Consider the following 26,458-nt stretch of genomic DNA (forward strand, 5'->3'; position numbering starts at 1 on the left):
TTCAAAACATTTTTGTAATAGCTCGCTGTGAAACAAGTGACCATGAATTTAACTCAACAAATGTTTTAGCATGACTTCAATGAATAATTTTCTCTCTTTTTTCCCCCTTCTTGACAATAATGGTGTAAATATTATATGTGTAGCCAGTACAATACCATGGTTGAGACAGAAATTACAGAAAGGTCTCTATATCAATTAAATTCTGTAGTGCTAAGTTAATGAAACACAAAGTAAAATGAGATAAATGTAAATTAAATAATGCACATGAAGAACAAATTGTATATCAGCACATTACTAAAATAGGTTTCAAAGAAACCACAGGCTCTTAAACAGCTTTAAATTGTATTCATTTTATTTAAAAAAAAGTTTTTTGTTTACTAGATTAGGTTCAGAATGGAATTGGGCAAGTAACGGTAAAATGCACTCCTTTTGATTGAATAAAGTTAGAAAAACCAAACAGAACAGTCATAAACAACAATGAAAACGCCCAAGAAAATGTTCATAAACAGATTAACAAACATCTTTCCAAATTTAGAATACAGGAAAAGTTCAACACTTCAGCAATAAAAACAAAAAAATAAACAAATGTGATGCTATCTAAAGTCATTTTTGCTCATGGTTGCAAAAATGTATAATTGAATTGGATAATCGAAAGTCATCAGCAAAGACATTGTTTAATAAAGTGAGATTAAATACATGAAGTATATTTGTGTAATTGAACATAATTAATCATTGCAGGTTAGTGTAATATTCTGAGTTTGCATTTCACATTTTTTATTCATTTTGAGGAATATTGATCTGTTTTTGTGCACGGGAGAAGAGTAAATGTCTGCACACATTTAGTGTAGAACTAAGCAACTTGCGTTACTAGTTTGAAAAAGTAACAGATATTTTGTTGACAATGTAAAAGTAATACTTTACTAGTAACTTGAAAAAAGTAATCTGATTACGTAGTGTTACATGTAATGCGTTACCCCCCAACACTGGTTACAATACCTTCATGAAATCATTAAATTAACTACTCTTTATCTTACAAGTATGCCACAATAGGAAACTCTTACAAGCAGATGAATGTTTAAAGTTCTTTAAAGAATTAAACATCTTTCTTGAACGTAATAAAGAAGAACATGAATGTAAAATTTCGCAAGGAATAGTAACAAACACACAGAGTCGCTTGCTGCTCGTGTTCTGTTTGTGGTGACGTCATACTCGGCGGAAATCTCGCGATATCTGTAGCCGGGCCCGTTTGCGGGAACAGTGTCAACAGAAAAGCCGGGGGCCGCGAATGACTCGTGGTGTGCTTGCTCTATTTGGGCAATATTTTGAAACTTTCCAATCAAACCTATATACTTTTTCGTCTTTTCGGACTTGTTTTTAACGGAATTACTCCTGTCCATAGCGAAATAACGGATTTAGCCAGCCAAACATGTCCCAAACAGAAATCAGCATGGAGCAGCAGGAGCCGCGGGAAGAGCCGGGCAAACTCGAGTCGGTCGGTCCGGTAGAGGTGAGCGGTTCATTTCCATCATATCACACTCTTAATTACACCCCAGTTCATCTGGGACTTTAAAACACGGACTGATGGAGCTGGAAACGAAGCGTCGACGAACCATCTGCGCGTGGCTCGTGAGAGTGCAGCTGAAAGTTTTTGTTAGCATGTATTGTTCCGGCTCTGATGAATAGATTAGGAGATCGGCGTCCATTTTCACACTCATAACAACATTTGATCACTTTTTACCCTGGTAAATTGGCAGATTTAGGGATGGAGTTAGAGAAATGCCCAGTTTGATGTGTTGTTAACGTCTGAATTAACGTTAGCTGAATATGACACACAATGGTGGTGTTTTGTTATATTTACTTTACTTTGAATAAAGCACATTTTGCTGTATGGGTCAGGCAGACGATTTATTTTTTTATTGCTTAAGCTGCAGTTATCCATTTGGACTCTTCTGATTGTAGACTTAGCTAATTCAAAATAAAAGTTTTCCTGTGTGACGTTGAACGGGGAATTACGTTACCCGCCACCGAATGACGCGATGTCACAAAAGTCACCGCATAATGACATTAAATTAGACGTATTTTGTTTATTTGGTTGTTCTTCAGAAGTATTTTTTAAAGCACTGTTGATAACTGCGTTTTACATCAAACCAAACTATTATTTAATTCGCTGTAAAAGAGATGGTCTGGTTGAGCGTTTAGAATCGCAGTAACGGTCATTAAATAACGACGCGTTTCTAACGTATGCCTTCATAACGCGATATATTTCGTAAGCAAACATTTATTTTGAGTTCATTTATATATTCATGTACTCCTTATAGTCGATTTTATCAAACGAATTAAACGCTATTTAAAAAATGACTCAATTTTGCTCTCGTGTGTGTTTCCAAAATGTTGTCCAATCAAATGTCTTGGTTGAAAAACCACTTCCCTTTAGAGCCAGCATGAATCAAATTCAACCTAATATCTAAAAGCATGTTATGGATTTTACTGTGAACGATTCACACATGCATGTTACTGCATCTGCATCCATCAATCTTGGCTTTAAAATGTATATTTTTTTCTTGCAGTTCATGCATAAAATACATTATTGTTTCTCTTTAAGGATGATGCTTCAGAAAATGGGCCCGATGAAGCATCGGATACAGCAATGGATAGTGAAGCGCACTCGTCATCACCTTCCTCAGCAAAGGAAAAGGACCAGCCGGGTGGATATGAAGAAAAAGTGGTAATGCGTTTAGCCTTCCATAACAATGAAAGATACTTACAAATGCATATTACAGTAATACAAGAAAGTTGACCTGTAATTACACGTGACACATCTATTGTTGACGCCAACTGCTTTGTTTCAACAGAAAACAGACCGGACCAACAGATTCGAGTACCTCCTAAAGCAGACCGAAGTGTTTGCTCATTTCATCCAACCAGCTGCCCAGAAGACCCCGACTTCACCTCTGAAGATGAAGCCTGGTCGCCCTCGCATCAAAAAAGACGAGAAGCAGAACCTGCTCTCTGTGGGAGAGTGAGTTTTCCCACACTTTTCCAGCAGAATTGGTTTCAGAAGTGTTTTCCCCCATGTGTTTTCTTCATACAAATCATGCTGCCGTTGATTAGCAACCACAAGAGATCATTGTAGGTCTGTCTTGAAAGGTTAAGATGTTATTAAAAATATATTTCTGTGTTGAAATTTATGGGAATTTTACTTGACACTAAAATCTGTTCTGCTTTATTGATATTTCTTGTGTATTTTAATAGTATGTAGCACGAGGTACTATTACAAGGGCTGCTTGATTAATCGAAATAAACCCAAAATATGGCTTAGCAAACACTGTGATTTATATAATAAATGCTCGTTTCAGAGTGAAGAGCGGCACTGTTCTTTTACATGAGCATCTCATGATCCAGTGTTTGTCTCAGAGTTTGTCTCTTAATTTACTTCATTTAAAAAAATATATATATTTACTGTGAAATTACAAAAGTTATATTTTTTTTGTTTTGTTTGATTTTTATTTGGTAATAATAACAGTTATACTATTAAAATCATGTTGATATATAATTACAACATAATTTACAGCCCTACAAACAAGCGCAACAAAACCTGTTTAATCACCATCACGATTTTTATTAGAAAAATCACAATTAGACCCCCCCCCCCCCCCACCCAAATCGAGCTCTAACCATTACTTTTATCATTGGTTTGTTCAGCTTATAACTCCAATAGTGTCAACTGCATGTGTTAATGGTGTGTATGTCAGATAATGTCTCCCTGTTGACTGACTGTGTGTAATTCTTTCAGTAACCGCCACCGTCGGACTGAGCAGGAGGAGGATGAGGAGCTGCTGAGCGAGAGCAACAAGACCACCAGCGTTTGCACACGTTTTGACGACTCGCCCTCTTGTGAGTTTTACACACAGTAAAACGCATGGTCAATGTTGCATCACATAATATCAATGTTCTCTTGGTAATTAAAAAAAATGCTTATTATGGATAATAAACATTTATTGACAGATGTGAAATCCGGCAAACTGAGAGACTACCAAGTCCGTGGACTGAACTGGCTTATTTCCCTCTATGAGAACGGAATCAATGGTATCCTTGCTGATGAAATGGTATGACTCCGCCCATCAATTCATTTTATTAGAAAATATACAAATATATCTTTTTTTTTTTTTAATGGTTGATTCCAAGCCTGAAAATGTCCTGTAAACTCCTATAGTTTTTGTAGGTATGTTCAGCTCTAAAATTTTTCCGCAACCAGAAATTGGAAATGTCTTCTAATCAAATGCCTCACACTTTTTGTCCCATCAGGGTCTTGGTAAGACTCTTCAGACCATCTCTCTGCTGGGCTACATGAAGCACTATAGAAACATTCCTGGTCCTCACATGGTTCTGGTGCCCAAATCCACCCTGTATAACTGGATGAATGAGTTCAAGCGCTGGGTTCCCTCTCTACGAGCAGTCTGCCTCATCGGGGACAGGGAAGAAAGAGTAAGTAGGGATTTCCAATGATTGTATTGTGAAGTAGGGCTGGATGAAATCCTTTTCTTTACTTTTATAAACTTCTGGCCATCTAATAACTCCGTTCTGGTTGTAGACTGCTTTTGTCCGTGACACGCTGCTGCCAGGTGAATGGGATGTGTGCGTTACCTCCTATGAGATGGTCATTATCGAGAGGGCCGTCTTCAAAAAGTTCAACTGGAGATACCTGGTCATTGATGAGGCTCACCGTATCAAGAATGAGAAATCGAAGGTTTGCAGTTTGAAAAAAATAAAAATATAAAAAAAAAGCTTCTACACATAAATATTAATGTAAACATTTTTCTCTCAGCTTTCAGAGATTGTGCGAGAGTTCAAGACCACGAATCGATTGCTGCTGACTGGAACCCCACTGCAGAACAACCTTCATGAGCTGTGGGCGCTGCTGAACTTCCTGCTGCCGGACGTCTTCAACTCCTCAGAGGTGCCACTTTCACTCAGTTCTGTCTTGCGTTCTTTGACATCATGTTGTTAAAGGATTTTATTTAGGTTAGGTAGGGTCAACTTTCTGTTCAATTTTAAAATGTTTATGTTTCATCAGAATCTGTTATAGATGTAACTCTGTTATTGAAAGTCTTCGTTTGGACTAAGTTTGTCTCTCCACTTTGTGCAGGATTTTGACTCCTGGTTTGACACCAATAACTGTCTGGGTGACACAAAACTGGTGGAACGTCTTCATACTGTAAGTGCAGTTAAGAATAAAAATGGAAAATGTATTTTATATTAAGAAATAAATATATATATATATACACACACACACACACACACATATATACATACATACACACACACACACAGTAGTCAACATTTGAAGTGGATCAAAACCTTTTATCAAGGTTGTACATGAATTTTGAACAATACCTGTTCTTGTCTTAGGACAACTTTGAACTTTTTTGATCCACTTCAAATGTTGACTATATAGTGTAACTAAGAAATGTCCTAATGATACAGGTACTTCGTCCATTCCTGCTGAGGCGTATCAAAGCCGACGTGGAGAAGTCTCTCCTTCCCAAAAAGGAAATCAAAATGTATATTGGGCTCAGCAAGATGCAGAGAGAATGGTAAATATTAATAATAATAAATGGCTAAAATATATGGAGCTTGGTTGATTTACTAGACTTTCTTTTTTTAAAGGCAAAGTCGGGAATATGATCACAAATGTTTTTAGTCAATTGGACACAGTGTCAGAATCAACAGACAAATAATGACCTTTTCTTATTCTCTTTAGGTACACCAAGATCTTGATGAAGGATATTGACATTCTGAACTCTGCGGGTAAGATGGACAAAATGCGCCTGTTGAACGTGCTGATGCAGCTCAGGAAATGCTGCAACCACCCCTACTTGTTCGATGGAGCGGAGCCGGGTCCGCCCTACACCACTGACCTCCACCTGGTGGTCAACGGCGGGAAGATGGTGGTGCTGGACAAGCTGCTGCCCAAGCTGAAAGAGCAAGGTGACCACTTTGTTGCCGGAAGTATTTTGCCAATGTAAACGTTGGAATGGTCTTGACATGTTGCTTTGAACATGGCTGTGTTTTCTTCCTGCAGGGTCCCGTGTGCTGATCTTCAGTCAGATGACCAGGGTGCTGGACATTCTGGAGGATTATTGTATGTGGCGTAACTATGCTTACTGTCGTCTGGATGGACAGACTCCTCACGAGGAGCGACAGGTATGAAAGTGATTTTTCTCATGTGACCATGAATCACAAAACCAGTCACATGTTGCACGGGTATATTTGTGGCAATAGCCAACAATACATTGTATGGGTCAAAATGATAGATTTTTCTTTTATGCCAAAAATCATTAAGATATTAAGTAAAGATCATGTTCCATGAAGATATTTAGTAAATTTCCTACCGTAAATATATAAAACATTTATTTTTGTGAGTGAATGCAGCACAATCGCGAACATAAATGGACAACTTTAAAGGTGATTTTCTCAATGTTTAGATTTTTTTTTTTTTGCACCCTCAGATTCCAGATTTTCAATAGTTGTCTCGGCCAGATATTGTCCTATCCTAACAAACAATACATCAATGGAAAGCTTATTATAATCTCAATTTCGAAAAATTGACCTATGTGACTGGTTTTGTCGTCCAGGGTCACATATGATATGCTATCTTGAGTGCGTGTTTGCGTATGCATTTCAAAGTATTTTGCTTTTCTCTTTGTACAGCAGAACAGTTTAGTAGTAAATAAGCACCAATGATTGAGGATAAAACCTGTAACATTCGTCTCATCTCCTCAGGTTTCCATCAATGCCTTCAATGAGCCCAACAGCTCAAAGTTTCTGTTCATGTTGAGCACCAGAGCGGGAGGTCTCGGGATCAATCTGGCCACCGCTGATGTCGTCATCATCTACGACTCTGACTGGAATCCTCAAGTGGATCTTCAGGCTATGGTCAATATTCATGCTGGCATCTTTTTTCTACAAGTTTACTCAATGTATTTGTTGTTGCTTTGATGTTTGGACTCATGGGTAGCATCTTGCATTCTCCTTTCATCAGGCTTGTTGATTTATTAAAAAGTACTTTTCTTCGAAGCAGCATCAAACCTCTTCTTGTATGGAATGTTAATTAATCTTCATTGGATCTTCTCTGTTCAGGATCGTGCCCACAGGATTGGTCAAAAGAAACAGGTGCGCGTGTTCCGATTCATCACGGAAAATACAGTTGAGGAAAGAATTGTGGAGCGTGCAGAAATGAAGCTCCGTTTGGACTCCATTGTCATTCAACAAGGTAAGATGTGAAACAAACATCATCAGCTACTCAAGTTATTAATATTTGTAATAAATAAAAATATATTCTAATGAATGTAATCACAAATTGTTTTTTATTTAAATTTATTTTTCATAACATAATTATTTGACCATTTTATTGAATGATTTTAAACATTACTACTATTGCTTTCCAATTTAATTGTTTTAGTAGAGTTTAAGAAAAGTTTATTTCTTAAATGATTGCTTTATACTTTATTTTATATATATTTATTATTTTGTGGTTTAATTAAATAATTATGAAATACACACACAAATAAATACTCCAACTTTATTAATATTTATAAAAATGGTTAGACATCTTTTTTCAAAAAATTTAATCATGTTTTGAAAATGTTAGCTTTTTAAATTACTTCATATACTTCAATATTGTTTATTTTATATATTTATTATTTTGTCATTTTATTATTTTAAATTAAGAAATGTAAACACACACACACACACACATATATATGTATATGTGTATAATTTTTATTTATTGATTGATTTTAAACATTAGTACTATTGCTTCCCTACAGGCAGGTTGGTCGATCCAAACATGAGCAAACTGGGCAAAGATGAGATGCTGTCCATCATTCGCCATGGTGCCACTCACGTGTTCGCCTCCAAGGAGAGTGAGATCACAGATGAAGACATTGATGCCATCTTGGAAAGAGGAGAGAAGAAGGTATGACCTTTAATCTTGGGAAACTGCCTCGCTGAACAGAAGTATAAAAATGAGCACAATGTTTGTTAATTCAGAGCAATGCTCTTTATGACACTTCTAATCTTCGTTTCAGACCATGGAGATGAAGGAAAAGCTGGCCAATCTTGGAGAAAGCTCGCTGAAAAACTTCACAATGGACACCGAGAACAGCGTGTACAACTTTGAGGGTGAAGATTACAGAGAAAAGAAAAAGGTAATACATTACAAACTGCAACATGCACATTGTACATGTGCAATATGTAAAAATGATATACTGATGTGAACTCCCCTCCTCCTCAGGTCATCACTAACTGGATTGAGCCACCCAAGAGAGAGCGCAAGGCGAACTACGCCGTGGATGCGTACTTCAGAGAGGCCCTGCGTGTCAGCGAGCCCAAAGCACCAAAGGTATTATTAGTTCTTCCACTGTTGACCGTAATGGGCGTTTGAATTGGGAGCCTCTTCCCTAGAGCTTTCCTAATGGGCTTTTTTTCTGATTCCCTCAGGCTCCCCGTCCTCCCAAACAGCCCAATGTTCAAGACTTCCAGTTCTTTCCCCCTCGGTTGTTCGAGCTGTTGGAGAAGGAGATCCTGTATTACAGGAAGACTATTGGCTACAAGGTGTGTCTGTGTTGAAGTTCAGGTTTGGGGTCAAGGTACACTACCATTCAAATGTCTTTGAAAGAAGTCTCCTTCTGCTCACCAAGGCTGCATTTAATATATCTGTTTTCTATGTAAATATATGTTAAAATTGCTGCAATCCGAAGCTGAATTTTCAGCATCATTACTCCAGTCTTCAGTGTCACATGATCCTTCAGAAATGATTCTAATATGCTGATTTGATGCTCAAGGAACATTTCTGATTATCATCAATGATTAAACGGTGATGCATTTTTTCAGGATTCTTTGATGAACAGAAAGTTCAAAAGAACAGCATTTATTTGAAAAAGAAATCTTTTGAAACATTATAAATATCTTTACTGTCACTTTTAATCAGGTGAATGTGTCCTTGCTGAATAAAAAGCATTAATTTCTTCAAATAAAAAAAGTTTTACTGACATTTGAATGATACCTTACGTTCTTAATATACACTCTGAGTCTAATTTTGAATGAGTCATCAGTGTTGCTCGAAAGAACAAATATTTTACTCACAAATATGATTCATTACAAAAGTAAAATGGATTTCAAATGAAGTTTCATGTGTACATTCAGTATGTCCAGATTGTCCACACATTAACATGCAGTTTAGTGAAGCGGTGCATAATGCAATCATCCCTTCTGATGTTCCTAATGTATAATGTCTCTGTGCTAACAGGTGCCAAGAAACCCTGATCTGCCCAACTCAGCCCAAATGCAGAAAGAGGAACAGGCCAAGATCGATGAAGCTGAACCACTTAATGAGGAAGAGCTGGAGGAGAAGGAGAACCTCCTCTCACAGGTAAATCCCATCAGGGACTTCATGTGCCAACCCAGTGGACTGCACTTCCCTATCTTCTCATCCTTGCACGTCACCTTTAAGTATAATTAATCCCACTGCATTAACATAAAACTTCTTATATTAGTCTAAATTGTGCCCTCATGAGAAGATGTTTGTGTACTGGTGTTCATTCGTTTTGTCATCTATATCCAGGGTTTTACCATTTGGACCAAGCGTGACTTTAACCAGTTCATCAAGGCCAATGAGAAGTGGGGAAGAGATGACATCGAGAACATCGCCCGGGAGGTCGAGGGCAAAACCCCAGAGGAGGTCATGGAATATTCTGGTATGTTGAAACGCTGTCTGTTGCTGAAGCACTGCCTGTCGTATACAGGAAGCGTATGATTGAGGTGTGTTGTGTTTGTGTGCAGCTGTGTTCTGGGAGCGCTGCAATGAGCTGCAGGACATTGAGAAGATCATGGCTCAGATCGAGAGAGGAGAGGCCAGAATCCAGAGGAGAATCAGCATTAAGAAAGCACTGGACTCTAAAGTGAGCCACACTACATAATGAACATGCATGGGTTTGTTATCGTAGAATGTCGTCTAGATGTCTTATTACAAATTGTTTGGATGCTTCTTTTCCATCAACCGGTTGAATTGAACAACACTGTGTGTGTGCTGCTTAAAGGAGGCATGCGTAATCTAATCTAAACATCCTCAACTTGGATGTGAAGTCAGATCTGAAATCGCATGTTGTGTAGTAGGTACTACATTTGGTTCGAAGCTTTTCATCCCTTAAAGTAAATCAGACGTACTACATCCGCATTGTTGTCACTGTTATGTGACCTACGGCGTCAGATTTTCTTCACTGCCATTCATTAATCCCCTCCCATGGCCTCATGGGATAGTAAAGTGTCCATCGTATGCACACTTCAGAATCACGCTGGAAGTAGGAGGTCATCCGGGAACAATTTACCTATTGTTTTATGAATACTATGAATTCAGACATGCTACTCAGCACACATACTGTTTTTCACCTGCTATATAGTATGGAAGTAGGCATATATTCGGACGCAGTGATGGCGAAACGAGTGGAGACTGGTTGAATAAAAATGCATTTTCATTTTTTGACAGTAGGTGGCGCTTGGAGAAATGCAGAAATAAACAAAACCGACTGCTACTGTTTCTGATACTGCTTGTAATTGACAAGTCAAACAGTATTTACATGATTTTTTTGTGTTCACTAAAAGTTCTTAAAGACTTTATTTATTTCCAAACATTTACTTTCACAAATATTTTTACATTTTATTCTGGACTAAAACGTGCCAGATATCTGAAAAGGATCTCATTCTTTATTATTGTTCTTTAAACATTTGTTTACTTTGTTTTGTTGCATTTAAATGTTCAGTTATTTTCGTTGTAAGAAAAAGTTATTAAATGAATAAGAGGACGACACTTAAGTTCCTGTTACTTTAATTCCACAGTATCTCTTCAGTGTTCAGTGAGAGTGACTTTAGCCATTCTCTATATTGTTTCTCTCTCCAGATTGGCCGTTATAAGGCGCCGTTCCATCAGCTCAGGATCTCGTATGGCACAAACAAAGGGAAGAACTACACCGAGGAGGAGGACAGATTTCTCATCTGCATGCTGCACAAACTGGGCTTCGACAAGGAGAGCGTTTATGATGAGCTGCGCCAGTGCATTCGCAACTCGCCCCAGTTCCGCTTTGACTGGTTCCTCAAGTCCCGCACGGCCATGGTGAGATTCATCAGGTTTCATTTCCATTATAAGTGCCTTTTATTGAATGTATATGTGTTGTCTTGTGTCAAAGACTAAAATTTAACCAGTTACTGCAAACAATCAGAATACTATTGACTTGTTACTAATACAGTTTTATCAGCATCAACAAAAGCTATTTTAAACAGCCAAGGTGAAACAGAAGATGCATCTGAAATGGCATTTGTGTTTATTCACAGACGGTTTAATGCCGCTCAGAGGTGGCTTGCATGCATTTACACAACAATAATTGCATAATGCAAAATAAATTATGAATTAAGAAAAGAGGGCTGCAATAGTGGCACAATCATTGTCGATTATTGCTCTTGATTTTGTATTGTTATTAATGCTGATTTAATGCATTTGGGGAAACGGATTCTGTTCCTATTACAGTGTGAACTTTCAGAAAGTCCTAACACGGTTCTGTATATGTGTTTATGTGACCACAGGAGCTCCAGAGGAGATGTAACACACTCATCACACTCATTGAACGTGAGAACATGGAGTTGGAGGAGCGAGAGAAAGCAGAGAAGAAGAAGAGAGGCCCTCGCACGTCTTCGGTGAGCTTGTGCCAGTCATGTTCTTCATCACAGCAGCTGCTGGACATATTGAAGATGAGCTCATCAGTTGGAGAGAAATATTTAATGACCTGTTCCTCTTTTTTCCCCCGTAGGCCCAGAAACGCAAGCAGGACGGGACCCCTGATGGACGTGGCCGCAGGAAAAAGCTCAAACTGTAAACGGCCAGGCGTCACGTCACGCCTCTCTCGGCGAGGACCTTCAGTACAGCAATATACTTGCAATTATTGTTACGGGTTATGGATTTGCAGCACTGAACCTCGCCTCCAAGTAGCTTGACCTTTTCAACAAGGTGTAGAGTTGTAAATTAGATCTCTCTTTTAGTTATATAATGTACTACGGCTGTGCTGTCAGTTGTGTTTTGTATTTATGCCTACTTTTTTTTTTTTTGTATCACATTCCATTTGCTTGTATCAATTTGATTTGCTGTCTTCCCTCTCATTATTAGCATCTTCATGATTGTCTCTGTACCCTCAGTTGAATAGTCAATTGGAACATGACTAATAAATGATGTTTTTTATAAACACTGCTCCGTATATTTCCTCCAAATGTAATCTCTTCAGTTTGTATATTAATGTTAGTATTAATTAGTAGTGTTATGCATATCCAACAATACACTGAGTTTTGCAAAGTTTGCAAAATGTTTGGGTCTTGCTTAAGAAAAATCCTTTTTTTTTTTTTTTTTTTTTTTTTAACCAAAATTGTTCCGTTGTTGCAAAAAGTCTTACCTAATGTAATTCATGAGGAAATGTTAACAGATAAAGTTTGGTAAAAAAAAAAAAAAGTAAACCAAGTACAAACGTTATTTTTTTGTTAATAACGTTGTAGTCAATTTTATCCCTTAAAAAATGTTTGATCACCCAAATGACATTTAAACCTTTTTTCATTGAAACAAATTTCTTCATGCCTTAAAATAGCTTAAATGTAACTACACCCTTGCCTCATTTAGTATAAGCTGTTATATGAATATATAATGATTAAAAATCCTTGCAAAATAAATAACAAATAGGACTGTAAATAAATAAATTAGCAGTAGAAATTGTGATTGTGTAATATCTGGAAATAATCTCTTCTGATATGGAAATCGTGTGTGGTTGATGCAGAAGGTGGCGCTGTTGCTCTGTTTATATGGAAACAGCAGCAGCAGTTTGTCATGGTTAACCACTGTAGTGCTATTAAAGATGGCCTGCAGTAAAAGCACAGTAACATTAAGAACAAATAAAAGAAGAAAAAGAGAGATACCTTTATATTTTCAACATTACTTGTTCTTCAGCTGTTCCTCTTCGAAAGCAAACAAGTATCAGCTTGGTTTTGACCACTGGGAATGTATACAATTTAACAATTTACTCTAAGAGCCCTTTTGAGATCCAAATATCTCTGGAATTGAGACATATAGACCCCAAACAAACCAAAAAAAAGTTTGTTAAAAAACAAAATCTAAAAGGATATTAAGAGATCTTTAATACTTCTTTACAGGCATGCAAACCTTGGGCAAAAAACTCAAGAAGTGCCCCCCCCCCCCATTTTTGTCACCATTGACATATAATGCAACACAGATTGCTTAAGTCAACAGATTTTACTAACAGACCAACCAATTTCTGTGTAAAAATAAAAATAATGATGCTGCCATTTTTCTAAAGTCATTTTTACACCCGGTAATTTGGCTCCAAAAGTAATTTTGCCCCCCCCTGCAAAATAGTGGACTGCTCAGTAAATAAACATCTGCGACATTTAATGTTTTGGCTTTCTCCACTATTTATGTTTATCTTTCTTCATAAAAAAAATGAACAAAATAAAAAATTGGAGCTGGGGACATTTCTGAAATTTGGTTGATTTCACATTGCTGTATGTTGTAGCTCTTTTGCTCTTTAAAGTCCCCCTGCAGTCAATACTTTTGACCTCTAAAAATCATCTTTGATCACCAAAATATTCAAGAGTTTCTTGAAAAAAAAAAATCTTCATGCCACAAAATAGCTTGAATGTAACTCGACACCCTTGCCTCATTTAGTATACATGGTTCTATGAATATGCAAATGAGCCCCGCCTCCACTCACTCACTCCAGCTCAGAGATGCACTCGTTGACGATCACACGTTGATCTGATTGGTTACAAGGTAGCTTGTGACGTCAGAAACACCAGCGATTTCAAACTGTGTTTTTGAGACTGTCTTTGGTTCACTGCAGTTTTAAAGGGATGATTGAATATGATTTCACTTTTCTAACTTTAGTTAGTGTGTAATGTTGCTGTTTGAGCATAAGCAACATCTGCAAAGTTACGACGCTTAATGTTCAAAGCAAAGGGAGATATTTTCTTTTAAAGAAATTGCTTTTTAAGGACTACAACAAACGGCTGGTAGGGACTACACAAGCTTCCTCCCGGGTTAGTGACATCACTAACCCTAAAATTTACATAAACCCCGCCCCCGGAACAGGATTTATAGTTTATCCAGAGCCATAGAGAGAGAGAGTTGCGACAACGGAAGTTCAAAATGCTTCGTTGTCACGTGATTCGCGTAGACCTCAGATAGTTCCAGGAAGTGCTTCGGAATCAACTAGCATGCTTTAAAACACAAGTTTATTTGATTCAGATGTACTGATAATGTACAATCTTATTCTTTAAACGTCTTACCTTTTAAAAGTACATCACAAGCGGTCTCTTCTACCGCGCTGTTGTTACTTCCGGGAACTATTGAGAGGCTCTACGAGCCGCCATTGCTGTAAAAAAAGCGTTCCATTGTTGTCAATGGAGTTGTCGCAACTCTCTCTCTATACGGCTCTGAGTTTATCGAGACAGAATATGCTAATCAATGATTACAAGATTACTACACACATAAGCTACATAAATTCATCAACTAAACATTAAGAAATGTTGCCTACATGTTGTCACTTCTTCTTGAGTCTCTCCATCTTTCTGACTCCGGTTTGAACATAAAAAGGCTAAAAGTTTTAGAAATTTCCAGTGCATGTCTGTGTGAGGTAAAAGGACACAAACTGTTAAAGCTCCGCCCCCTGTGCCGGGAGCAGCAGCTCATTTGCATTTAAAGGGATACACACCCTCAATAAGTGACAATTTTAACATGCTATATAAAATTATATTTTACATCTTGTGAAAAGGGCTATACCACCCCTTTGAGGAGGAAAATACTCAGCAATGGTGTTTACTTATGAATTTGCGCAAGGTTTGTCTTGAAGCATATTAAAAACACCACAAAGACATAACATATAAAAGCTTGATTTTCAGCACAGGGGAACTTTAACAGTAATTCATGCATGTTTTCTGTAAATAAATCTGTAAATATCTGGTCTTTGAAAAATGATATCTACAATAAAGGAGGTTTGCTATCCATCTTTTCCAGTTTTTGTGATTGTGATTGCCTGTTAATCGTGTGAATTGCAGTGAGGAATCGATTGGACAGTTGAGACGAATAAGCCAGTGGAACATCGTTGTCTCTCATTACATTGGAGGTGAATGTCTGAATAAAGCCAGCAGAGGCCATTAAATCGCTCCTCATTGCGGATGTGAATGAGATTAAAGATTAAAGAAGCTGCACAGAACTGATGGTGAATGAATGGTAAAAAGAGGACGCATTGATCCAACACACCTACGCAATGTATCACTGACCGTTTGTCTGTTTCTGCTGGTGTTCTGTGCATTAACTGGGGCTGAAGAAGAAAACAGCAGGAATCACAATTTTGGAGCAGTTATCATGAATGTTGTTCTGTCGTCTGTTATATTGTTGGTATTTGGATATCTGATGCCAGGAACTATTTTGTGTTTAAGCCCTGATACCTATATTTTACATTCAAATCGGGCCGCTTTTTTTAGTCAACGCTGTTAATGTGAATGTTGTTAAAAGAGTCTCACTCTTCCTGTGTGTATCATCTGTCGCCGTTGCACTTTTCCCACATTCTCCTCATCCTGACCGAGACATTTCTTCCTCTTCTCTTGTTTACAGTCACCTGGGCTTGTGAATAATGCAGTGTGTCCGTTGCGTGCGTTGCTTTGAAAGCTTATTTGCCAAGAGCGTCCTCAAATCTTTGGTGGACCACATGTGCCTTTTAAAAACAAGCTGTAAAAAGCCTTCAGACTCCCCTGTTGGACCCTCTGGCATCCTCTCTGGCCACTTTCTGTGTTTAATCGCAGTCTGGCTGGAGGCGATGAGCTGAAGCCCCGAGGTGTTCAGCCACGAGCCTCAGATGTTGCAGACTGAACCCGTTGAGCAGTTTTGGGTTGAGCTTTTGGTGCTAAGTGTTGGCTGAGTGATCTCTGTGTGTGTTATAACATTCAGTCTTCAGTTGATGGAACTTTTTAAGTTTAGTCTATCTATCTATCTATCTATCTATCTATCTATCTATCTATCTATCTATCTATCTATCTATCTATCTATCTATCTATCTATCTATCTATCTATCGATTTCCTTTCTGAATTCAGTTTTCAACTTAGGACACATCCCTAGCAACCGCATAGCAACACCCTAGCAACCACCCAAAATACCCTAGCAACTGCACAGCAATTCTTTCACTGTCAAACTTTGAGCTTTTAAAATTGATTCAAACTTAAAACCTTCAAGCTTTTTAAACTCTCTTTCTCTATCTAAACTATTTCACACTTCAAGCTTTTACAGTTACTTCGAACTTTCAGACTTTCTCAAGCCAACGTCAAAGTTTGTTCACAATCTGGTTATTTATATAATATCAATTTATATGTTTAATTGGTAATATGTAATATGAATATTATTATTTATTTTATACAAATATTTATGTATTATCATGAATTTATTTAATATGAATATTCATTTATTAATTACATCTTCATATGTATTTATTAAATATGATTTTTTTTTTAAGTAAATAATTATTTTTGTGTCAGCTTGGATGAAACTTAATTTTTATTTAGATTATTTTAACAAACTAACCAATTCCACTCGTGTATCTGTTTTTAATAGCATACTGTACAGCGTTTCTTCACATGATTTATTGATTTAAGTCCTGATCAGCTGGCTGGAATTTATCTGTTATGTAAAAAAAAAACATGTGCAGAACACATTGATTCATTCAGTGTCTTGGACACTTCCGAATCTCCAGGGCACCAAGAAATTGTGCAGTGGTTAACATTACTTCCTTTACAAGTGGTTTTGATGATAACAGACGTTCAAAGGATACGTCCAGGATTCCTTACACCATTCTGCAAACCAGGCTTCTGCAATACAATTCATTATAAAAAAAACTGGCAGTGTATGGCTTGGCAGTGTGAAATCGAATGCAACGTATTCATATCCTGCATTTATCAAGTGACCGCAGGGTCCTAGTAGAGATTGTGTGCCGAATAGCAAAATGATCTGTAATAGCCTGCAACATGAGATAGTTAGAGAATGCTCTGACAAATTGAATTTGAACTGGAAATTTTGATGAATGATTTTCATGATGATTGAAATGATCATTTTTTTAACCTTTATTTATATAGCGCTCCATACAATACAGATGGTTTCAAATCAGCTTTACAGTGATAGCAGGAGAATGATTCAGCGATGCAAACAGAGTTAATTTCACATAAAATGTAGTATCATTGTTCAGCTGAAGTTCTATTGTAAAAATCATCAATTAGTTCATTTCATGTGTAAAAAAGCTCTGTAGAAAACAGTGATGTCATCGTCCAGCTCAGTTCAGTTTTAGTCCATTAGTGTCAGTGCAGTCAGATCAATAATATTGTTGAACAAATATCCCAGACTTATCAGCTAGGCAAATTTCACTGTGTGACTCAAACATTTGTTTTTGCGGCACAAGCATAGCACAAATGAATTGCATAATTTTGGGGATTATTTCGTTTTGCTGCCAACTTCCCTGAAAGCTACTTCTTTGACGTCGACTTGGTGTCACGACCTTAAAAGAGATAAGCCTACCTAAGCAGTAAAAAGTTAAAGAATCAAACTTATAACATTTTAATGTTTTAAAACTCAATATCACCGTCACATTTAAACTGCATTAAAAATAATGAATTTTAATGTTAATCATATTTTTTTTTTAAGTAAATCTAATAGGTTCACACTTGGCTTGGGAGGCAAAAAGGAAAAGTCCCCATCAGCAAAAATGATTCTAGCGGTATTCAAACACTCTGAAGGGTTGGACATGATAAAATCTAGACTATGGCAGGCAAGAAATAACATAAAGAATATGTGTAGAATCCATAATTTCACACTGTATTTTTCCCTGCATCCCATAATGAGTTTTGCACAAGGACAAACATTACTCTATCCCTGTGCAAAATAAAAGCAATTGGTATTTAGGATTGAAATCTGTTTTAGAATCTTGCTTTGGTTCCTTAATTTGTAAATGGGAAGGATGTCATGAACTAAGTAACTAAGTAATAGGGATTCAATTGCTTTTATTCTATGAAACAGCCAAATGTCTATTAGGCTCTCTTAGCGTGCAATGGTATTCCTCAGTGCATGGCTGCCGTGTCTCCTGGTTAATGGGCTGGTGGTTTCGTGGGATTTACCGCACAGTTGTTAAACCCTGAGATCATCTAAACACTGTCTCTGGAGATGGACTGCTCTAGGCATCAGATAAACCCCAATTAGTTCCCCCAGACTAGATAAATGGCCATATTTGCATGCCACCTCATTAATATTCCTTAACATTTTTGCCCTGTATTCAGCTTATACTTTGCCTTTTTCCCGTTTTTTATTCATTTATTAGATCCTCGTCACTGCATCTTAAAGCTGCACTCAGTAATGTTTGATCACAACTAAACAATACTAACTTTTTTAAATATTCATATGCTTTGTATAATCACATGCTTTCACGTGCTGTATTTAGTTTTAGAAGTATAAACAAAAACAGTTGAAACATTCATTTTGAAGAATATTTAAACCATTTTTGTCCAATTATGGTATGTTGAACCATTTATTGCACTATTAAAATGGCATTAGACCTTATTGACCTTATTTTATGTCTGTTCATCTGTCCATCCAACCATCCTTCCAACCATCCATCCATCAATCCAATTGTCCTTCCATCCATCCATCCAACTGTCCATCCATCTGTCCATCCATCCGTCCATCCAACTGTTCATCCATCCATCCAACTGTCCATTCCTCCATCTGTCCATCCATCCATTCTATTGTCCATCCATCCGTCCATCTAACTGTTCATCCATCCATCCAACTGTCCATTCCTCCATCTGTCCATCCATCCAATTGTCCATCCATCTGTCCATCCAATTGTCCATCCATCTGTCCATCCATCAATCCATCCATCCAATTGTCCTTCCATCCATCCATCAAACTGTCCACCCATCCATCCATCCACCTGTCCATCCATCCATCCATCCAATTGTCCTTCCATCCATCCATCCATCAAACTGTCCATCCACCTGTCCATCCACCTGTCCATCCATCCATCCATCCATCCATCCATCCATCCATCCATCCATCCAACTATCCATCCATCCATCCATTCATCCATCCATCCATCCATCCATCCAATTGTCCATCCATCAGTCCATCCATCCATCCATCCATCCATCCATCCATCCATCCATCCATCCATCCATCCATCCAACTGTCCATTCCTCCATCTGTCCATCCATCCAACCATCCTTCCATCCATCCATCCATCCATCCATCCAATTGTCCATCCATCAGTCCATCCATCCAACTGTCCATTCCTCCATCTGTCCATCCATCCAACCATCCTTCCATCCATTCATCCAACCATCCATCCATCCATCCACCCATCCAACCATCCATCCAATTGTCCATCCATCCGTCCATCTGTCCATCCATCCGTCCATCCATGTTGAACCGTTTATTGTACAATTAAAATGGCATTAGACCTTAATGACCTTTATTTTAAGGTCAAAGTCTTTCAAAATAAGAAAGGAAGTCATACAGATTCATACAGGGTGAGTAAGTGATGACCGAATTTAATTATATGACAGTTGTGTAGTAGGCCAACAACATCCTGAGTGGAGTAATGTGGCATTTATTTATTTATTAAACAGATGGACACATTTTAATGTTCTTGTCTAATCATTGTTAATAATCTCTTGCATCTGCAACATTCAAATCAGTGTTTACAGATGAAAGTGTACCGTGTAGAAAGCGTGTGTAACTGTTCAGGATTAAGTTTAAAACCACCAGACTTTCAGAGTTTCCCAAGTTTATTATGATATCCAGGCACGCAGAGACATAATTGGTTAGAAAAATGATCAATTGGGAATAAACACAGGGTGAATGCCCAGAATTACTGAGAAAACCGCTGACAAGGTTGTAATTGGGGGCAAGAAATGCAAAAAGCGCATTAACGCACCAATGACAGTGATGAGATGGGACGGTATCTGCACTCTGATGGTAGAGACCTCTGCCGGTGAACTGGTGACGGGACTCCTGTGGATGTGACAGTATTTCACAGCTCACTGACGCGTCTATAATTAAATGCCCTGTTAAGCAGCACACTCGCCACAACAGTCAAACAGTGAATAGAGTCCACTTAATGAATAAACTTTTTAATGAGCTCTTGAGTTTCTCATGGAGCCATTGGCTGATAAACGATGTGCTTCGTTTTCTTGGTTCATGTCTTAACTGTGCTGCTCTTAATTTAAGCTGCCCGCAGTTTGTTCAGTGATTAATTGAAACGCTCTGCAAATGAGTGTGTGAAATTACATCTATTTATAGAGTCTGACATGGGTGGCGCTAGGGAGGGGCTAGCAGGTGCTTCAGCACCCCCAAGAAAGACCAAAGCACCCCGATAGTACCCCCAAAAATATGGAAGCAATCATATTCAGGCTGTATTCTATGGAAGTCCTGAATCGCATAGTGAAGAAAAATGAAGAAAGAAAACTTATCTTGTTATTTCCAGATATTGAGTCGTTATTTCGACATAATATCTCGTTATTTCGACATAATAACTCGTTATTTTGACATAATAAGGGGACATTCTAATCTACGTTCTTATAATGGTTTTCTATAGGAGGAAAATGTGTAATTAAACACGTTGTGTTCATATTCTGGGCCCATCTGATTTTAGCCTACTTTATTATGATTTTAGGATCATAATGATTAAAGGGATGGTTCGGAGTAAAATCAACCTAGGGTCCTTTGCACCATGACCTCGAGCCAAACACCCCCCCAGAAACCTTTATTCCCTTGTAGTACAAATAGGTTCTATACTCATAAAACGAGGCATTGGAAAGTTTGTAAGTATATCAGGAGTTTATTTAAATAACACTTGCCTGGCGGCTCATGCTACTGCTAACCCGGACGTCGAGGTCACTTCCGTGATTTGGGAAAAGCCCGTAAAAGTCCTGGCAGAAAGGTGCATTTTTTATCATTTTTTCCGAAGTGTTGGCAACTTAGTGTTAACTAATAATTGTTGCAAACTGGTACTACCAATAAAATATTAGTGCATTCCTGGAACTGGTCGTCGTTACACTACATCTTTATGCATCGCTTAAGGCCAAGTTTTGCTAATATATATATATATATAGCAATTATATACATATATATATATATATATATATATATATATATATATATATATATATATATATATAATTGCGCACCCCCTCATCAATTATTCTAGACGTTTAGAATAATTTTAGTATTTCAGAAATCTTAAAACAATCTGAGTGGATTAAAGTTCGCTACATCATCCATCCATCCATCCATCCATCCATCCGTCCACCCATTCATCCGTCCATCTATTTTTCCATCCATCCTACATCCATCCATCCATCTGTCCATCCGTCCATCCATTCATCCGTCCATCTATTCTTCCATCCATCCATCCATCCATATGTCCATCCATCCATCCATCCGTCCATCCATCCATCCATCCATCCATCCATCCAACCCTCCATCCAACCATCCATTCATCCATCCAGCCACCCATCCATCTGTCCATCCATCCATTAATCTAGAAATGTGAAAGTTTACAGAGTAAAATCTTGACCACTCAGGATTAATTGCTAACCCACCGTAAAGTATGAACAATGTGAAACAAGATGTCCCAGGGTTAAGTTAATGTAGGGTTAACAATGTCCACTGTGTAAAGCCCATTGCCCTCACAATAGTCACCAACACTTATATTTTGCTGCATTTGAATTGAAATTACCTCTCAATAGTAATCTCTTTTGTTTTAATCTATTTATTTAGTTTGTTGTCATATGATCTCAGGGAGAACAACAGAGCAGATGTTCAAGCCTCCAAACACCAAACGCACCTTCTTCTAATGGTCCTAAAACGCTGCGTAAGTTCTCAGTGTGATTTCAAGCTCCTGCAGGAACTAGTACAAGTGCCATTCTGGATACACGTGTCCTCTGAGAAGAGCGCAGTTAGAAGGAGAGATTAAACACCGTATTGAGACAACTTGGACGAGGTATTCTCATTACTCTTTATCCTGTCATTTGTCATCCCGCTGGTGTTTCTGCAGATTGGCTGTCTGCTTCTTCCTTTTCCCTCTCTGTCGTCTTCTCCATGGCTCATTTGAATGATTAGAGGACAGAAGGATAAACCGCATGTTGCTATCTGTGTCCTGGCCCATTTAAAAGCACACAGTTGTATTTTCTTCAGATCAGTTATAGCAGACCTAGATAAAATCTGCAAACTTTTTTTTGTGTGTGTGTTTCAAGTCTTCTGAAGTTATTCAAAAACTTTATGTAACGAACAGACTAAAACTGAAGACATCATTCACTGAAAATCGTCCTCTTTGAAGCTCTAAAATCTCATACACTGTTTGTTTGGTATTTGAGGCCAAACGCCCTTTTTGGTGCTAATGCTAATGTAATGCTAACTAATGTGTAACAATGCTGGAGAAAGCAGGCGGAAGCGAGGATCTATTTGCAGGATTTTAATAGAGAAACATGTAGTACATATAATAAAGAACACGAAGGACAAAGAAACAAAACCACGAGCAGGACCGAACTAGAAGCACCCATACATGTACAACAACTGACAAAGTAACAAGTGAAACACAAGGGCTATAAATACACAGGGACAAACAAGCTAAACAAGATAACAAGGGGGTGTGGCTAGTTAGAAACACCTGGGGAGACTAATCAACATGAAAAACTACATAGGACTACAAGACTGAGCACAAGACAGGAAATGACAAAAGAACACACAAAACAAGTGGAACACAAGACAAGAATCATGACAGAGCCCCCCCTTTAAGGAGTGGATTCCAGACACTCCACACAAAAAATAAATAAATAAAGGTCAAGGAGGGTGGTGGAGCAGAAGTGGAACGGGGGAGGGATGGAGGGCCAGGCCCATGAAACAGAAGAGGGCCTGGAGACTGTGACAGGACGAGCGGCCAGGGAGGAGACGACCCTTCAGGCGGCCAGGGCAGAGACGAACCTTCGGGCGACCACGGCGGAGACGACCCTTCAGGCGGCCAGGGCGGAGACGACCCTTCGGGCGGCCAAGGCGGAGACGACCCTTCGGGCGGCCAGGGCGGAGACGACCCTTCGGGCGGCCAGGGCTGAGACGACCCTTCGGGCGGCCAGGGCGGAGACGACCCTTCGGGCGGCCAAGGCGGAGACGACCCTTCGGGCGGCCAGGGCGGAGACGACCCTTCGGGCGGCCAGGGCGGAGACGACCCTTCGGGCGGCCAAGGCGGAGACGACCCTTCGGGCGGCCAGGGCGGAGACGACCCTTCGGGCGGCCAGGGCGGAGACGACCCTTCAGGCGGCCAGGGCGGAGACGACCCTTCAGGCAGCCAGGGCGGAGACGAACCTTCGGGCGACCACGGCGGAGACGACCCTTCAGGCGGCCAGGGCGGAGACGACCCTTCGGGCGGCCAGGGCGGAGACGACCCTTCGGGCGGCCAAGGCGGAGACTTCGGGCGGCCAGGGCGGAGACGACCCTTCGGGCGGCCAGGGCGGAGACGACCCTTCGGGCGGCCAGGGCGGAGACGACCCTTCGGGCGGCCAGGGCGGAGACGAACCTTCAGGCGGCCAGGGTGGAGACAAACCTTCAGGCGGCCACAGCGGAGACGACCCTTCGGGCGGCCAGGGTGGAGACAAACCTTCAGGCGGCCACAGCGGAGACGACCCTTCGGGCGGCCAGGGCGGAGACGACCCTTCGGGCGGCCAGGGCGGAGACGAACCTTCGGGCGGCCAAGGCGGAGACGACCCTTCAGGCAGCCAGGGCGGAGACGAACCTTCGGGCGACCACGGCGGAGACGACCCTTCAGGCGGCCAGGGCGGAGACGACCCTTCGGGCGGCCAGGGCGGAGACGACCCTTCGGGCGGCCAAGGCGGAGACGACCCTTCGGGCGGCCAGGGCGGAGACGACCCTTCGGGCGGCCAGGGCGAAGACGACCCTTCGGCGGCCAGGGCGGAGATGAACCTTTAGGCGGCCAGGGTGGAGACAAACCTTCAGGCGGCCACAGCGGAGACGACCCTTCGGGCGGCCAGGGTGGAGACAAACCTTCAGGCGGCCACAGCGGAGACGACCCTTCGGGCGGCCAGGGCGGACGACCCTAAAAAAAAAAAAAAAACAATGGTCTGGTTTCACAGACAGGGCTTAGATTAAGCCAGGATTAGGCCTTGGTTCAATTAGGTCATTGAAATAGCTTTTATAAACATGCCGAAAAAAACATTTCTGGTGTGCATCTTGAGACAAAACAATGACACTGACATATTTTAAGATCAGTGCAAGTTGCTTTCAGTTGAAACAGCTCAAACATGCATTTTAGTCTGGGACTATAGCTTAAGCCTTGTCTGTGAAACCGGTGGAATATGTTCAGAAAATGTCAATCTGAAATGCAATTGGAGCAGGTTATTACAGTAGCTTCATTCTTACTGTGAATCTCCAGCAAAATGTCCTCTTTCATCATCAAGTTTGTCTTTGGAAATAGGAAAGTGATATAAAGCTGAGTTATCTTGTCCCATCTTTTACTGTCGGCTCTGGGAAAATGGTTTCTCTGAACTGTTGTTACACCCGGTGCCTCCCATCAAAAATGTGTTGACGCTGAACAATTTGCTATTCACAAAATCAAGTAATGTGTGACCTCGTAAATACAGTGAGAGAAAAGGGAGGCTGCTTTACCGTCCGAAGAAGAAACCGCTTGATGTGGGAGTTTCACAAGACTCAAGACAAATATGCCACTGTGCAGACTTGGACTTAATATAATGTTTCTTATTTTTAAATGATTTCCTCACAACTATTTCCTTACAATTATAGACTATATAGAATAAATATATAAGTAGACTGAATATATATATACAGTAAATTTACGCTCCACAAAGATGAATCTTCAGTGTCTCACATTTCCCCAAGATATTGCTTAATGCCTTGAACAATGTGCCTGTGAGAACAATGTTCCTGAAGACCATAAATATAGCCATTTTTCTTCTTTTTCTGTGCGAAGCTGAAGCGCAGGGACTTAAATCCAATGAAGGGAGGAAAAACAGGCCTGTGGTCGTGGGAGCCATTTGTAAAAATTCCCTGGATTTGAATGAATTCACATGGAATAAATGTTAGCGGTCGTGGCAGGTCATTAATATAGTGCTGTGTTGTGATTTAATGAGGGAGCGTTGAAATGCCACGGGAGATGGCGGTGCTATGAGAGAATTTTTAATTCTGGTTAAACGCTGTGTGCTTCCAATAGTGCTTCTTTATTTCTCTTACAAATCCATCATAGCTAATCTACCGGACTAGCCAACACGTTGCACCACTTTAGCAAGCAAAGCCATTTTTTCTACATTTAAAGCATCCAAGCATTTATAAACCATAGATTCACAGTGAAGTTTTGGAGCACCATACATGTTTTCAATTATAGTTGGAGATTTTCGGAGACACAAGTGACCACTGATGTGGCGCAAGAAAAGTTGGACAAAGTTTGATTTTAGGCAAATGAGAAGTGATGTGATGTGGCAGGATGAAGAGATTAGGTTATACGTGTTGAATATAGGTCTACGCTACCATTCAAAAGGGTTTTTAATGTTTTTATTTTGTGTTTTAATGCTAATTTGATCACAAATAAAAACAGTAATATTCAGAAATATTATTTAAATTTAAATGAAGTGTTTTCTGTGTGAATATATTTTCAAATGTAATTTCAGTCTTCAGTGTCACATGATCTTTCAGAAATCATTCTAATATGATGATTTGATGCTCAAGAAACATTTTCTCATTATCATCAGTGTTTTACAGATATATTTTGCAACATTATAAATGTCTTTACTGTCATATTTGATCAGTTTAATGTTGCTTTGATGAACACAAATTAATTTCTTAAAAAAAAAAAAAAAAGCGTACTGACCCCAAACTTTTGAATAAGACATATAAGACAATAAAAGCCTGTTTAAAAGCAATTTCTTTCTGTGTGTTTTCATACGTTTTGTGATCTTGCTTTTTTTTTTTTAAGTGCTGGATGGAAACCATTTCTTGCTACAGGTGAATATATTTTAAGTGGGTTTGATTCATGCTTATGTAATAATGCTACATCATTATGTTACACACAATGCTGTCCCCTCCAGAGTTTTTATTCTTAGCTTCAAGGCTGAATCCTTGTTAAAATGGAGTGGATTTTATATTGTTTGTAAAGCACTGCGTCCAGTCTGTGATTTATTTACATTCAAAAGTAATGACTGGTTTGTGAGTCTCTTTAATGGAACTGATGTCTTGAAGGTCAGTTAGGGTTTCTGGAAAGCAATTGTTTAGAGCAAACCATCAAGCTTTTAAAA

General features: G+C 39.3%; 1 protein-coding gene across 1 annotated transcript; it reads left to right on the forward strand.

Annotated features, from left to right (window-relative positions):
- Window positions 1-1,234: 1,234 nt before the first annotated feature.
- smarca5 (SNF2 related chromatin remodeling ATPase 5) lies at window positions 1,235-12,402 on the forward strand. The gene is made up of 24 exons (XM_081361785.1): window positions 1,235-1,507; window positions 2,603-2,725; window positions 2,853-3,019; window positions 3,794-3,894; window positions 4,006-4,106; window positions 4,306-4,485; window positions 4,592-4,747; window positions 4,826-4,957; window positions 5,147-5,215; window positions 5,485-5,594; window positions 5,762-5,988; window positions 6,083-6,204; window positions 6,784-6,936; window positions 7,141-7,273; window positions 7,830-7,978; window positions 8,091-8,210; window positions 8,297-8,404; window positions 8,503-8,616; window positions 9,311-9,433; window positions 9,626-9,758; window positions 9,844-9,962; window positions 10,958-11,170; window positions 11,638-11,748; window positions 11,862-12,402. The coding sequence occupies exons 1-24, from the start codon at window positions 1,427-1,429 to the stop codon at window positions 11,925-11,927; spliced, it is 3,111 nt and encodes a 1,036-aa protein (XP_081217911.1). The 5' UTR covers window positions 1,235-1,426; the 3' UTR covers window positions 11,928-12,402.
- The last annotated feature ends 14,056 nt before the right edge of the window (window positions 12,403-26,458 follow it).

The sequence above is a fragment of the Scardinius erythrophthalmus genome, assembly GCF_964197995.2.
Source record: "Scardinius erythrophthalmus genome assembly, chromosome: 3".
Lineage (NCBI taxonomy): Eukaryota > Metazoa > Chordata > Actinopteri > Cypriniformes > Leuciscidae > Scardinius > Scardinius erythrophthalmus.

Coding starts and splice junctions, on each gene's coding strand:
- smarca5 (XM_081361785.1), top strand. CDS start 1,427: ATGTCCCAAACAGAAATCAGCATGGAGCAGCAGGAGCCGCGGGAAGAG. Junction 3,020..3,793: donor AACCTGCTCTCTGTGGGAGA/GTGAGTTTTCCC, acceptor TAATTCTTTCAG/TAACCGCCACCGTCGGACTG. Junction 4,958..5,146: donor ACGTCTTCAACTCCTCAGAG/GTGCCACTTTCA, acceptor CACTTTGTGCAG/GATTTTGACTCCTGGTTTGA.